The 14,240-nt window shown below is 46.4% G+C and overlaps 1 protein-coding gene across 2 annotated transcripts in view; it reads left to right on the top strand.

Annotated features, from left to right (window-relative positions):
• ADGRB1 (adhesion G protein-coupled receptor B1) overlaps nt 1–14,240 on the top strand; it is a 255,147-nt gene that overhangs the window by 111,020 nt on the left and 129,887 nt on the right. For both annotated transcript variants that reach the window (XM_072034260.1, XM_072034261.1), the window contains exons 4-5: nt 7,675–7,782; nt 12,659–12,823. In XM_072034260.1, the coding sequence (XP_071890361.1) occupies nt 7,675–7,782; nt 12,659–12,823 (273 nt within the window). The remainder of the gene's footprint in view (nt 1–7,674; nt 7,783–12,658; nt 12,824–14,240) is intronic.

Raw genomic sequence — 14,240 nt, 5'->3', positions numbered from 1 at the left:
GAAGACATGGAGAAAGGTCTGGCCGCTAGACAGGTTTGGACAAAACACAGGACCTGAGCAAGACAAAGACTTTGATAGAGGCTCTGCATCCTCTTTCCAGGTCCTTTTCTCCAGAAAGCAAGGGACAAATTACCAGTGCCAGTCAGCAGGACAATACTGATGGGTCCAGCTGGTGACCTGTGGCACTTTCATTCCCCTGCTTCTTTTGCATTAGCTGAAAGGAGAGGAGACAGTACGGAAGAACAACAGCAGAAGAATCTCAGCCCAGCAAGTTCTGGCAAATGTCTGATTATAATTATTTTCTGCATTGTATTTCACATTTATTGTAGAGAATGTTTGGATAACTCCTCCAGCTAGGCAAATAACTGGGGAAAGTTCAGTTGCCTTCAAAGGCAGGGAAGCATCTCTTAAAAAAGGGGAAGTTCAAACAGAGGGACATAAATATATTCCTCTAATAAGGGCTAAAATGATTTCATGCATTTTTTACCACTTCTATAAATTTAAATCTTGTTGCAATTAGGCTTTTTTTTTTTTTTTTTTTTTTTTTTTTTTTTTTTTTTTAATGAAACCTTCCAGTATATTGAACTTTATCTCCTTGACTCACAGTTGCTAATTTCCCTTGGAGATTCGCCCACACTACGGGAATTTAACTGATATCCCCCACGCTCTTGCTGGTGTCTTTGGAGCTTTAATGAGGCTGGGGCTTGGGGTGGTGATGGTGGGAGTACATCCATCCATGGCCAGGGACCTGGAAGTTGGACCTGGGTGGAAAGACCAGCCATAGGACCTGATTGCATCTAAATGGAGCTGGAGGAAGAACAACACTTTGTTTGGTGGACATGGCTCTGAATTCCTGAATGTCTGGAGTTACTGATAACATTGTAGAGGGGGCTCTGAGGTTGTGGCCATTCCTGGGACATGACAGCACATGGGAGAAGAGGCAAAAAATACTCCTTAGAGTCCCCTTCCTGTGTTGGATAAATGAGAGAGGGTCCAAGCTTCTGCAAATTCTCTTTGAAGCCCATCCATCCCTAGCCCTGATCATCTTCACAGCCATCCATGGGACTTGCTTGATTCCTTCACATCCCTCTTGAACCAGACTGCCCCAGACTGGACACACTGTTCCAGGTCCAGCCCCAACAACACTGAGCAAGGGGCATCATGCTTTCCCTTGATCTGCCCCAGCCTTTGCTCTTCTTTGTGCTGGATCTCCTGAAATTGATGCAGCAAGGAAGGAAGAAGGGAGCAGCCAGGGAGCCTGGAAGCCTGGGCTGGGCTTCCAGCTTTACTCATTGCATGGAGCAGAGCAGTGGAAGATGAATCATTATTCACTCACCATTTATTTACTCACTTTTCTAGAGTGTAACACTGAGCAAAGCTGATCCTAAGTGAGGAAAAGGCTGATTGTGCCCCAGGGACTGTGATTCAATAAATTATTCCACTTGCCTTCCAGTCCTCTTCTCATTAACCATCCAGTCAACTCGTGCTCCAGTTAAAGTGTGGTTAGTTCAACAGAGCTTGTTTGGGAAGAAAGCTAAGTGAAAAGCCATAGTTTGGAAAAAGTGTGGATCCACTGAGGGAGGCAGCACAGATTGATTTATCCCTTTGAAATAAATAAGTTAATTCTGATTAATTTTCCTAAGCGCCTCTTTGCAGACAAACTGCTGAGCCCCATTGTGATGCTTTCATGCTGGCAAGCTGAAAAGCATTTGAAGGAAAATGTGAACAATTACTCTTCCAAATGACTTGCCCATGCACATCTTGAGCTCTACGTCCAACCTCAGGATAAACCTGCATCTCTCCACATCTACCCCAGCTGTGCCTTTGGCTCTAACCTTGCTCCTCGAAGAATCTGTCCCTTGTTGCCTCTGGAGCTATGCATAAAAGAGGTACAAGTTATATTCCTTAAAACCCCAAAATACAAGGTGACCCAGGAATTGCATTTGCATTTTTATACTTACCCTTTTCTTCTCTTTGCTGTGATCTGTACCAAAACCCAGGAGGATTTAGAGGTAGATTAGAAATCCTTCTGTTTTAAATGTGTCATTGTTATTCTCTTACTGACTTTTGCTCACAGATTTCTTAGGGATGAGTAGGATGTTCATTCTTCCACTTGAACTGTTATTTTCCTAAGTGTTCATTATATGTTGCAGCTAACTACATTTTAATTCCTTTTCTGAAACATTATTTTTTTAAAAAAGAACTGGACAGAAGTATATTTTCATAGTGAATTGCACAGCATTTCAATACTTTGTAATAACACCTGGCTAGCTCTCCAGATAAAGTGGAGTGGCTGACACCTGAATTTTCTAGTAGAAAATAAACAAACAAAAAATGTTTCTTTCCTTGACCAAACAGCCATCTGTAATCTCAATAAAGCAGCAAAGCAAAACAGGGATGATTACTTTGATATTTTTCTCCCTGCGGTTGGGACCATCAAAAATTGCTGAAGAAAAGTAATCCCACCATTAAAAAGTGAAATCAGCTGCTGACCGAGCAAGTTATGTTTCAATGTCAGAAATTACCCTCATCTTCAACACAAGGGCAAGCCCATCTCTTTTTAGCTTCTCCTTCCTTGTTCCTGCCAAAGTGGCTTGTAAGCTGGTGGCTGATTAGCAGTTTTTTTGGATTAGCTGTTTTTTTGGATTTCCAGCAGCCAGAAGAGGTCATTGATATGGCATCAGGAGCAAGTTTGCAATGGGAACAACCTTGCATGATCCCACTGAACTCCCTGGAGCTGTTAGATGAATGCTTGCAGAGTATCTACAAAGGTTTTCTTGGTTTCTTTTCTTTTGCCTGTCCATGGCAGATGTGCTAGAGGGATCCAGCCCTCCTTATCATCCTGTTGCCAGCCTTCCTCTTTCAGAGCAGCCTCAGGAGCACCTTCAAGAAGGTCCCAGTGTGCAGTGATGGGAACAGTGGTTCTGCACATGCAGGCTGGAGACAGTAGTGTTATAAATCATTGCACGGGCACAGCTGAATGGCTCCACAGGTGACACTTCTGTGTGGGCTTAATCTTTTCACACTTGCTTGGGCCAGTGTCTCTGCTGTTTTGTGTAGCCAGTTGATCCTTGTCTGGTTAAATTGCCCCAGGGATACATACCCAAGCACAAGGGCATGGGAGTCAGGTAAATTATTTGCATGAAAAATAAATATTTCCCCAAAATCCTGAAGGAAACCTGTAATGAACGCTTGTCCCACACTGGAAAGGAAACTTTGGTAGCAGCAGCCTGACTCGGACAGAACCATTTTTCATGGCAGACTTTCATCTCAAGAGGCATAATCTGAAGGAGAATATTCAGTGTTTGTTATAGCTCTGGTTTTTCCTTGCTAGAAGCAGAAGACCTGGTGATATACTCTTCTCTGGTAGAGGCAGAGGAGATTTCCTCCATCTGTTGGACTTGGCCAGGAGCTGCTGTTTTATTGAGGGGAAAATAAGCCAACCAAATGGCAAATGCTTGCAAAAGAGCTTCTGAGTCCCAGGTCTTTTGGATGGAATGGGCAACATACTATTCTTTTGTACTAAAATCTATGGTTGCTGGTGACCTGGAATGCAGAGTGTCCTGGAGGAGAAACTGGCTGTACAAGGCAGGACAACCTCCAGACCAGAGGAGGGATGTCATGGGCCTGCCCCTGGCACTAGAATTCGGCAGAGCTGAAGAAGTGCAAGAACCATCAGAGCTGAAAGGAGCCAGCATTGATTCCTGTGGAACAAAAATCTCAGAGGAGCCTGCTGAAACCCTGCCATCCCATCTGGCAGAGGTAATGCAAAGCCATCTCTGACATTTATGAATATGCAAATCAGGCACTTATGTCTCCCCTAGCCTGGGAGAGGAGTGCTTGCATCCTGCCCTCAGGTGCAGCAGTGTGAAACCAGTCCAGTCCCATCACCTTGTGCTGATTTCCAGCGTCTAGCATGGTAAGGATCTGGCCCTTCAGCTGTACAACTGTTAGTCATGTGAAGAAACACGTGTTCACCATTTATGTGGATGAATGTCTGTTTGTTCTATGACGCCCCTGGATTTCATTTAAAATAGCATTTTTGCTGCAGCCACAGAGCTGAAATATTCTGAGAACATCTCTACTCGCCACAGACCAGGCTACAATTCATATCAAGCTGAAAGAGCACCTTGTCTTATATATGCAAGCTGCTGCTTGCAGCAACTTCGTTATGTTCCCACTTTTTAATGGTGCTTCAGACAATTCATACCTGGGAGTAAAGAATCTCACTGACATTTTCATAAGCCTCAGATGTTCAGACTGGGCCATTTGGGCCATTATGTTAGCTGACACAGTTGTCCTGTATTCAGTGGCCTCCAAAATGACTCCCTTCTACACCCACCAAGGAGCTGGTCCTGGTCCTGATTGTTAAAGGGTATTAATTCTTCTTCCCTTCTCAGTTTTGCTCCATTACCAAATGTTGGATGTCCCAGAAGCTCCATAGACAACACCTTCTCCTTTGGCTTCCCTTTTGGTTTTACTGCACTGAGATACTTTTTAAATCATTCTTTTCTACCCTTTGCTTGGATCCATCTTTTGCTTCCCACCACCCCAGCTTATCTGAATAATATTCAAGATTATATAATTTTCTTTCTATATGGGGGACAAATAGAGTGCTTGGCCCTGGTGAGAAACTTTTGGATGTTCAAAACTTGTCTCACAATGACACAAAGTCTCTGCATTACTTTTATTTATTTATTTTCCCTCAACTCTACTGCAAGATGCTGCCTGACATGTTACACGTTCTCATCAGCAGCATTGGTCAGCAGCTTCCTCTTCCCACTACTGCCAGCATTGCAGGAGCATCCTCCTAAATCTCATCTTATAAAATCTCATGTGCTTTGCCTCTTGCGTGCAATTGCAATTTCTCTTGGCTGCCCCAAGGGCATTATTTCTCTTCCCCTCCTTCAGACTTCTCCAAGGTGCTGGGTATCTCCACAGTGTGCCATCCCCGTGTTATTTGTATAGCTGGGATGTAAATCACATCTAGGTTTTCCACTGATCCTGGCATTATTCCTCTCCACCGACACTGCTGTAGGGAGCAAGTTTTTGAGATCTGACCAGTTCCCTACTACTTTTATTTTGTGGCCCCATAAAGTTCAGGTGCATAAAACCTCACAGCAAAGCATCACTTGCACCAATTTTACCTTGTGCATAAAAGATCTGGCATCTCCATGCCTCCTTCAGAATCACAGCTGAGTTTTGCATATATTGGAGGTAACTATCCAAGTCAAATCTAAGCCATGCTCTGTGCTAAATGGGGCTTGACCTGCTTCTTTCCAACACCATTTCCAAATGGCAGGCATCCTGCGTGCTGCAGCAGAGAGACCTTGGCATGGGCCTGGAGGCAGACTTTGCTGGAGGAGGCTTGGGGCGAGCTGTCAGGGTGACGTGTTCAGCCACTGGACCTGATCGCCTTTAATTAGGATGAGCAATAACAGTGCAGGCTTGTCATTTCTGAAGGAAGTCATGCCGTTCGCTCAGTCCAGGATCAGTCGTCAGGAAACATCAGTAACACAGAGCCCTAAGAGCTGGTGGGAGGAAGGCCATGGTGCCAGGGTTGCTTTTAATTTTATTTTGATCTTTTATCTTTTCTTCCTTTCTCCCTGTCCATCTATCCATGCTTGCTCACTGGCCACTTCTGAGACATACAGTCTCACGTTTCCCTGTCACCTTCCTTTCTGTGGGCAGCTGACAAATCCATCCAAACCCCACACCTGCCCTTTGCTGCCCACCTCCTTTCTCCTCCCCGCCTAAATGAGTCTCTGGGAAGTCTCTGAGATTTACAGCAGCTAAAGATTTTGTGGGTCCTCGTGGTTTAGATGCTTTCGTGAAGAGGGCTTAAATCAGAGCAGACTAATGTGTGGGGGTATAGCCGGAAAGGAATGCAAGGGTGGTGGGAATGGATCAGTGACTGGGATGTGTCCCACACCTCAGAGCATGGAAATAATTTAACCTGCCCCTAAACAAATTCAGAACACTGGATATAGTTAGAGGTTGGTTAACATTTTTGTGAACAGAATCTCAAATACAGAGGTCTCATGACTCTGTAGTGATTAAGAGATTGAGATTTGGGCCGTTTCTGTTCCTGTAAAGAGACAAACAAAAAATGATTGCATGCAAATATCAGGGAGTTTGTAGTCCTGATATCCAGCTATAGCTACCCTGTCACTGATGACTGCCCCATCCTGTCCCCTCCAGCCAGCAGCCTGCAACCAGTGAGTGCTGGAAGGGTTTGGAGGTGGTGGTGTGATCAGTCCCTCAGTTTCTTACGCCTTACTTTGAAGTGGCAGTAATGGGAATAACATAATTTCACACACTAGATGGGCGTCTTCCATGAACCAAGCTGCTGAATATAAAGTCTGGCTCCTGGCAGGAACTCTGAATCATTCCTCTCCCTCCTCTGCTTTCCCTTTTTGGAAGCCAACGAAGACTCCTGCCACCATGCTGAAGCTTCATTAACCTTTATTAATTTTCCCAGGGTTCCAGGATTTGTCACCATTTCATCTCCTCGCAGTATGTGTGTCTTGAAAAGGTGTCTGACTGTTTTACCTCCTTGGGAAAAAATAAAAAAGACCCTCTGTCTGGTACCTGCTGTTTGGAAACAAACTGGGTGCCAGATCGCAGATAACTTGGATTCAGTTCTGCTCTCTGTTGTTCTGTGTGACTCCAGTGGAGTCAGCTGAGCTCTCCTGATTTACAGCGGGCAGGTCTGGTGGGTGGAATTTGGTTGCTATTGCTCGGTTGCTTGTCTGTTTACTAGGGAGGGCACGTGTCTGTGTAAATCAGGCTTGCCACATGCCTGAAACCTAGGAGAACGTGAGTCAAATTCGAGTTTCCTCTGTAGCAAGGAATCCCACATGGGATGCAAATGCAGAGCTGGCAGCAGTGTGGGTTTGGCAGGAAGAAGGGTGCTTGCTGTTCATCAGGAGTTCAGCGCTTTTACTCCACATGATTTATCTTATGATTTCAACAGTCCTCAGTGGGAGACCTCCACTGATACCTGGATGCTATAATCAGAATCTTTGCTCTTTCACCTGAGTTGCAAAAGTGCCCAGTGGCAGCTCTGTGGGTCCATAAGCCATGGTGTTGGCCCCAGACCTTCATCTCTCCTTGTTGCTGGTGATAGGGTATCATTGGTGGAGGAGACATCCTTTTGAGCCATCCCTTTCCTTTTCACCTGCCCTCACCTGCCTGCTCTACTCAGCATGTTTCTGGATACTCTACTGAGCATTGCTAAGTAGATGTCGCTTTCAAGGCAGAGTTTTCCACTGAGAAATACTGCCGATCATCACCATAGGCCTCAAAGCACTGCCAGGGTTGGTGGGGTTCACTGTCAGCACATCCGAAAAGGTTAAACACAAGTACAACAAAGAGTGCAGACACCTTAGCAATTAACCACAGTTAATTAAAGACCAGGCACAAGGGATCATATTCCTCATGGTCCCAGGTGTCACTGTGAAACAAGGGGTTGACCTGCCAGCCAGACCAAGTCTTGGAGGCTGGCTTGGTACTACAGCCCCTGGGAACTGCCAAGGGTGCCGGGGTTGGAAAGCAGGTGGTGGTGTCAACCAAACATTGCAGGTCACTGTTGTTTATACGTGTAACCTTTGTAGTGAAAGATCTTGCAGAGTGAACCAAGGTGTATTTACATGACCCATTACCTTGCCATAGCCAATGGACGCTATAATTCCAGAAGCCAATCGCTGAGGTCCACAGATAACAGAAAGCGAGAGGACACTGACGAACTGCAGCACTACGGGTACCCTGCACCTCAAATAGGTAAGCTCTGACCTCCTACGACAGCCTCTGGAGCTGGCACCCTCCTGGTCCCTGCACCCCCCGGCTGGGCTGGGCTGCCTGCATTGACTCGCTTCGCTGTTCCAATGACCCACCTAACCCACGCTTTTCCTCCCAGGTTGGTGTGGTCTTACCCAGCAAGTCACACCCTGAGCAAACAGTCGCCGTTCAGTTTGTTCCCATCCCATTGCCCCAGCAAGGGATTTGTGTTGCTGCCGTTAATTAAAGAAGGCAAAGAGGGTTAGACGCTAAGCTCTAACCAGACCATGCTTCTCACAGACTGCTTCTCATCACCCTGCCTACTTCTAAATCGCTGCTTTGTCTGAACTATCTAAATAGCCATAGTTCATTAAGCCAAAGCTGACCTTACTGCGATACAGCCTCTTTGCTGAAGTCCATGCCATACCTTCCCATCGACCATAGGTGTGCAGGGCATAGCAGGGAGAGAGCAAGGCTGCTTTCCCTTGGCACCAAGTCTTTAGCATTGTGCAAGGGCTCATATCTGAGAGCCTCTGCAGCAGGACTTTCCGCCCTCCTGCAATCAAAGAGGAGTGAGATTTAATAACATCAGAGTGTGTGATCTGGGAAGGTGGGAGTGAACTGGACCTGGACTATGTCCAGGTCCAATCTGGAGAGGCTTTGTGCTGTCCTTTTACTGATGCCTTTCATGGCAGGCACTCAACGCATCGTAACTCCTGGGCAATGCAAGATGTGTTGACCCTGGCTGCAGGTTAAAAACTATTGCCTTGTGGGCTTGCAAACACTTTGTGCTCTAGAAATGTTTCAGAGGAGCCAGGGCTGCAATATAAGGGAGAGGGGGTTATGTTCTGGTGCATGTCAGATGTTCTCCATCCAACTCAGCAGGACATTGCCACTGTGCAGCAGCAATATCAGGAAGTAGCACCGTGGTGGAGGTGATCAGGCACCAGCTGGGGTTGTGGGGATGGTCTGAATCTCCTTGCTACCCTGCACTGAGTCTGCTCCCTCTGGTGGGAGCAGCTCTGTGGCCTGCAGGAGCACTGGCAACTGTCAAAAAGTTGCAGGGAAGGGTGGGTGTTGATACTGCTGCTACCTGGAGAATGGTCCAAATGGGGGCGAAGGGAAAGATCTCCAAGGCAAGTCTTGGGATGTCCCCATTTTCCTACTGTGCCTCAGGTCTCAGGTGCTTCCCTGGTGCTTTACTCCAGCCTGTAGCCTGGCCAATAGGTTTATAACTTATAACTTTATAACTTTAACATTTTTTCCTGTTGTGCAGCTGCATCTGGGCTCGGGGGATATCTCTGTTACATCCCTGCCATCGTAGCCACTGCAGCAGCAAAGCTGTCCTGGGCTGTGGTGTATCCCTGGGCATCCCATCCCAGCCTGGACTGGGATGTCCAACTGGGAAACAGTGGTGTATCCCTGGACATCCCATCCCAGCCTGGACTGGGATGTCCAACTGGGAAACAGTGGGCTGTCCTGCAACGAGCTGGCCACACTCCTGCAGCTGTTCCAGAAACACTAACTGCAGCCAGGGTGGTCAGGGAGATGGGGATGGAGGAGATGTAAAGACCAGGCAGAAGGTACAGCCCAGAGAGGGATTTAGGGGGAGTCTCGGGCTGGGGATACAAGCAAAGCACAAGGCTTCCCTAGCAGTTAACATTGTTTGTAGACTGTAAGTGATTTCACATCCATGTAAGACCTGGCAAAACATGAAGCTGCAAGAGCAAGATCCATCCCAGCAGGTCCCTGGCCCCATCACTCCCGTTCCAGCCCTTGCGCCGCTTCCAGAAGGCTTTTGCCAAGGGCAGGGTGTGAACACGGAGGAGGTGGCACGTGGCGAGATGTCAGAGAGGTGGGACGTGCCAAAAATCAAGGGATCCTGGCGAAGGGATGACAGCCGTGTGCCGCTCAATTAATGCCGAGTGAGGAAGTGTCAGGAGGAGCTGCAGGCGCTGATGGGGACCCCACAGCCAGCTGAGCTCTCTGTAAAGCCAGATCAGTTCCTCACAGGGCTGGCCAGGTGCTGGAAAGGATCCTGGATGGCAGTGCTACAACTCCATGGAGCAATGCCCAGAGTGTCTTCTTCTGCGACGCCTGCTGGGCCCTCTCCAGCCAAAGGAGGGGTGCTGCAGGAGTGCAGAAAATCTTCTCATCTGTAGTTTTGGTGGTGATCTTTATTTCTGCTTCTCTTGGAAGGAGAATGGAGGGTTTTTCCCAGTGCCAAGATGTTCTGAGAGCCTCTCAGGACTGGGTCTGGCATGGTTTGAAATACAGTTGCATCTCTTCAAGGCTTGAGGGGTCTGGATGCAGTGTAGGTTTATATAAATCCATAGCAAACCCAAAGGAGTAACCAGCACTTGGAAAATAAACTACATTACGGATTGAAAATACCAGGACTGGTGCAATGTGGGGGGCGATAATTGAGATTAGCCTCTATAAATATCTGTTTGTATGGTGAAAGGACAAAGAAAAGAAATACAAAGATGGGGAATGAGGGAGACTAGGTGGAATTTGGGTCAGAGATGCAATTCACTCATCTAGTAACACTAACTCTTGTCTGGACACAGAGCCAGGTCTGAATGGGGAGGTGGTGGGATGGCAAGCCTTTCAAGCCATGGGTTACTGATGGAGGAAGCCACTGCATCTCTTCAGACTTCCTCTGTTCTACCTCTGGCCTTGCAGAAAGACTTATGAGCACAGGCTGGCAGCATTTAACAAGCAACAAAAGCCAGCTCTCTGCCACTGAGGGACTTTACATTGTGGGGTCCAGTACTGGTGGGTTGCTGCAGGGTTGGTGGAGGAGGCTGGTTGTTTCTCCAAGACTTCGTGTCCATGCAGCATCCAGATGGGCTAGGTAGCAGGGATGGTTGGGCTTTGTGGGCCAAAGAGGGATCTTCTGGAGTCTGGGCCACTATGGATGGCAGATGCTGAAACAAAATGTGATGGTATTAAAAGGTAACGGGTTGGTAGTCAACTCAGAGTATCACAAGATTATCTGACAGAACCAGTTGGGTTCCTTATTGGAAAGTTAATCAAACTACCATGGAAATGCAGATCTCTGTATTGCAGGAGATCTATTACATGAGAAATGGGATATAGAAGCATTGCTTTTCTGAAGCCCCAAGGCCTGAAAACACACAGTCTCCTACAGATTCCAGAGAAAGACCAGTGGTCTGCAACATTTCCCTAACTGGAACCAGTTGGGTAGATTAATGGAACAAAATGCAAAATGAAACAGTATTGAGCAACTTTGGCTTAATGAACACGGTTACATTCAGAGTCCCTCCCCTGCACAGGCTGGAAGGGAGGCAGGTGGTGCACAGATCCCAAGGGGAATGCAAGGTCCCTTTTTCTTTGTCCCTGATCTTGTTGGTAGGAAGACATATTATGAAAGGAGGAGCTTGCAATAATCATTGGGACAGCACACATGAAGTAGAGAAAGCCTCATCCTTAGCTTCCCCTCTTTCTGAGTCCAATGAGCAGACTGATGAGAGCCACAAACACTTGAAATCCTGCATAAAATTTAATTAAGTGCAGACAACTCCCATAAGACACTGGTGAATAAATATATCACCTCGGGGAAGAAGTCAAACATGCATAGCTTCAGGGCAGGTGAGGTGGTTTTGGACAGTTTGATGGTCTCCAACCCCTACAGATCCCATCACGGTTCCTATTTTTTAAGCTCTTTTTTAAGCCTACAAGCAGGACAAGATCTCAAGCTGTGCCAGCCCACTATCTGTATGTCTTTCATGCTCCGTGTTGAAGCTGGTCAGTCTAATACAGCATTTACTGTCCAGCTGTTTTTGGGAATGGGATGGTGGTGCTGGACACATGTCCAAGTGCTGGGTGCAGTTCAGGCTGTGCCATGAGCATGTACGACCCCTAAAGTCATGCTGCACCAAGTGCCATGGTCCTGTGTGTTTCATTTGTGGTCTGCCAGATGTATCTGGTTATGATGTGACATGGTGTAGTCTGATGATCTTAAGAACTTGTTACTACAAGGACATGCCCCTCTCTTATGCATCCTCAAAGATGTGCTCTTGGTGTTTGCCTGTGTCATATGCCCGTGTGCTATACATACCAAATGTTGTGTTCTAAGTTTATCATGCGTAATTATTGGTAACCCAGTAGAAATCTAAAAAACAAACAATGGAGACTTTAATTAAATGAAACAGAGCAAGCTTTTCTTTTCATCTAGGTATTTTCCCAAAGATAGATTAGTGCCTATGAAAAAGAAAGGAATATTTGTCCTTTCCTACAACATGCTTCTCGTGACTTTTCTGGCTATTGTGACCTGGGAGATACCCTCCTGGTAGGACCATATGAGTCCAGGGACATCAGTGATAGAGGGAATATGTCTCAGTCCTTTTCACCCCCATCGTTTGTTCAGTGGGATGCTCTTACTTGTCTTCCCAATACTACAGGGAAGAACTTGTTATAGGGTATACAGGAAGTCAGATGCTCAAAGCAGCTCTTCTCCACAGGTGAAGGAGATGACAAGAGAAAGCTCTGTGGGATTGCTTCAGTTGATTTTATTTTGCTATTTTATCTGTTCCCCCTCGGCCAAGAGAACACAGGGAAAGGAGCTGGATCCTTACACCTGCTCTGTTTTTGGACACATGTACCTTCCCTACCCAACCACTGTTACTTCCTCTCTGTCATTCCCTTTGTGTGTGTGTGTTACAACACTGAGAAACGTCCCTCCCCACCCCCCAAAAAAAACCTGCTCACCAATCCCCTTGCCCCCTACACATGGGACACTTTGCACAAATTCCCAGATTTTTAGCTGCTGGCAAAGTGCCACTTGCAAAGCACATCCCCAGAGATCCAGGGACCAAGGATGCCCCGTCCTCACCTTCTGCTCCAACCCCAACAGGTGACCCCGCGGCGGAGGAGTGGTCCCCGTGGAGCGTGTGTTCGACCACCTGCGGGGAGGGCTGGCAGACCAGGACCAGGTTCTGCGTGTCGTCTTCCTACAGCACTCAGTGCAGCGGTCCTCTCCGGGAGCAGAGGCAGTGCAACAACTCTGCCGTGTGCCCAGGTGGGCTGAGCGCTCCGTGCACCCATGGGCAGGAGGGGAAGAGAGGCTCGTGGAATACTAAGAGCTCAGGACATCTCCTTCATGATATCTTCTTGGAAGGAGGCTATTTTTTTCCCCTTTCCTTCCCTTTTAACACTTATAGTCTCACAAAAAGATCATTAATTGACCAAGCCCTGTTAGAAGGGCACTTGCTCTGTACGGTACAGACAATTCCATGCTATTTAAATGCAATGAGCAAAATATATCTGAAAGGCCTGTACCCTTGGGGGGTGTTTCCAAGCATGAGGCAGACTGGGAAAGAGCAGTGACAGATGACACTTTCAGTTGCTAACACAAGGTACAGCATTGCAAAGTCAGCACGAAGAACTCAGCTGCCGGTATGTTCATGTATTGAGCTATCCCTCTCCGCTTTTATATCTCTTCTTCCACAATTTTGATGATAAAGCACAATCTGGGGGCCTGGATATTACTTTGAAGAACTGTGCTGTTAAACCAGGTGTGTTATTCACAATTCCTGACCAGAGACATCATTGTTCAACCCAATCTTACAAGGGCAAAACCACAGAGCTGGTTCCCATGCTGAATTTTCTGCTCTAGTTATCTCTTATCATGCAAGGTGCCTGATGACAATCACAAAACATTAGGTTTAAACTCCCCCTTCCTGAGGCTGGTGGATCAGTTAACAACCAATAGAGGACTGGAAAAGTGACTGCATGACTGCATTTTTATTTCTTTTCTGAAGCATTATAGATTTTGTGTTAGCTTCTCCAGATAAAGCTGGAAGGGTGAAATCCTGCAGTCCCTTAAGAGAGATCAGTACATCCTTGTAACATTTGGCCTCCAGAGATTACAGTGACGAACCTTCCATAAATAAACTGGCCAGATTAGATTAGATTATCTTGGAGAAGATTATGTTAATATAGATTAGCAGGCTTTAGAAGTCTAATTCTTGGAGTTGTCGGTGATGGCCTGAGCAGTGTTGGAGCATTGCTGCACATCCCATTTCTATCCTGCTCCTCCAAGCCTCCTGAGCTTTGTCCCTGCAGTATCACTGCATATGATAGCAATTATGAAACAGGCTACAGCTTTTCTGAGAGCTTGAAAATGCTGTAGCCTTTGAAGATTCAATAAGAAAAAACGTTGAGCAAGGGAAAAAATAGTGACAAGTGAGAAAATGATGGCAATGCTGCTTTCCAAAGGGTGATTTTTCTGTTTGTTGTTGTTGTTCCTCTCTAGCTAATTGCATCTTTTCCTCCAAAAAAATGCCCTTTCCCTTGGCTCAACATGCTGAAAAACGTGTTGAATTAAAAGTGCATTTCAATTTATTTCAAGTGGGATGGAAAGTAAAAGATACTTGTTGTCAATACAAAATCACAAAAAAATTACACCATGTTCCTCTTGCAGATTTCAGGCTGGT

This window comes from Anas platyrhynchos, chromosome 2 (genome assembly GCF_047663525.1).
Source record: "Anas platyrhynchos isolate ZD024472 breed Pekin duck chromosome 2, IASCAAS_PekinDuck_T2T, whole genome shotgun sequence".
In the NCBI taxonomy this organism is placed as follows: Eukaryota; Metazoa; Chordata; class Aves; order Anseriformes; family Anatidae; genus Anas; species Anas platyrhynchos.
This window is presented reverse-complemented; position numbering and strand designations above follow the sequence as displayed.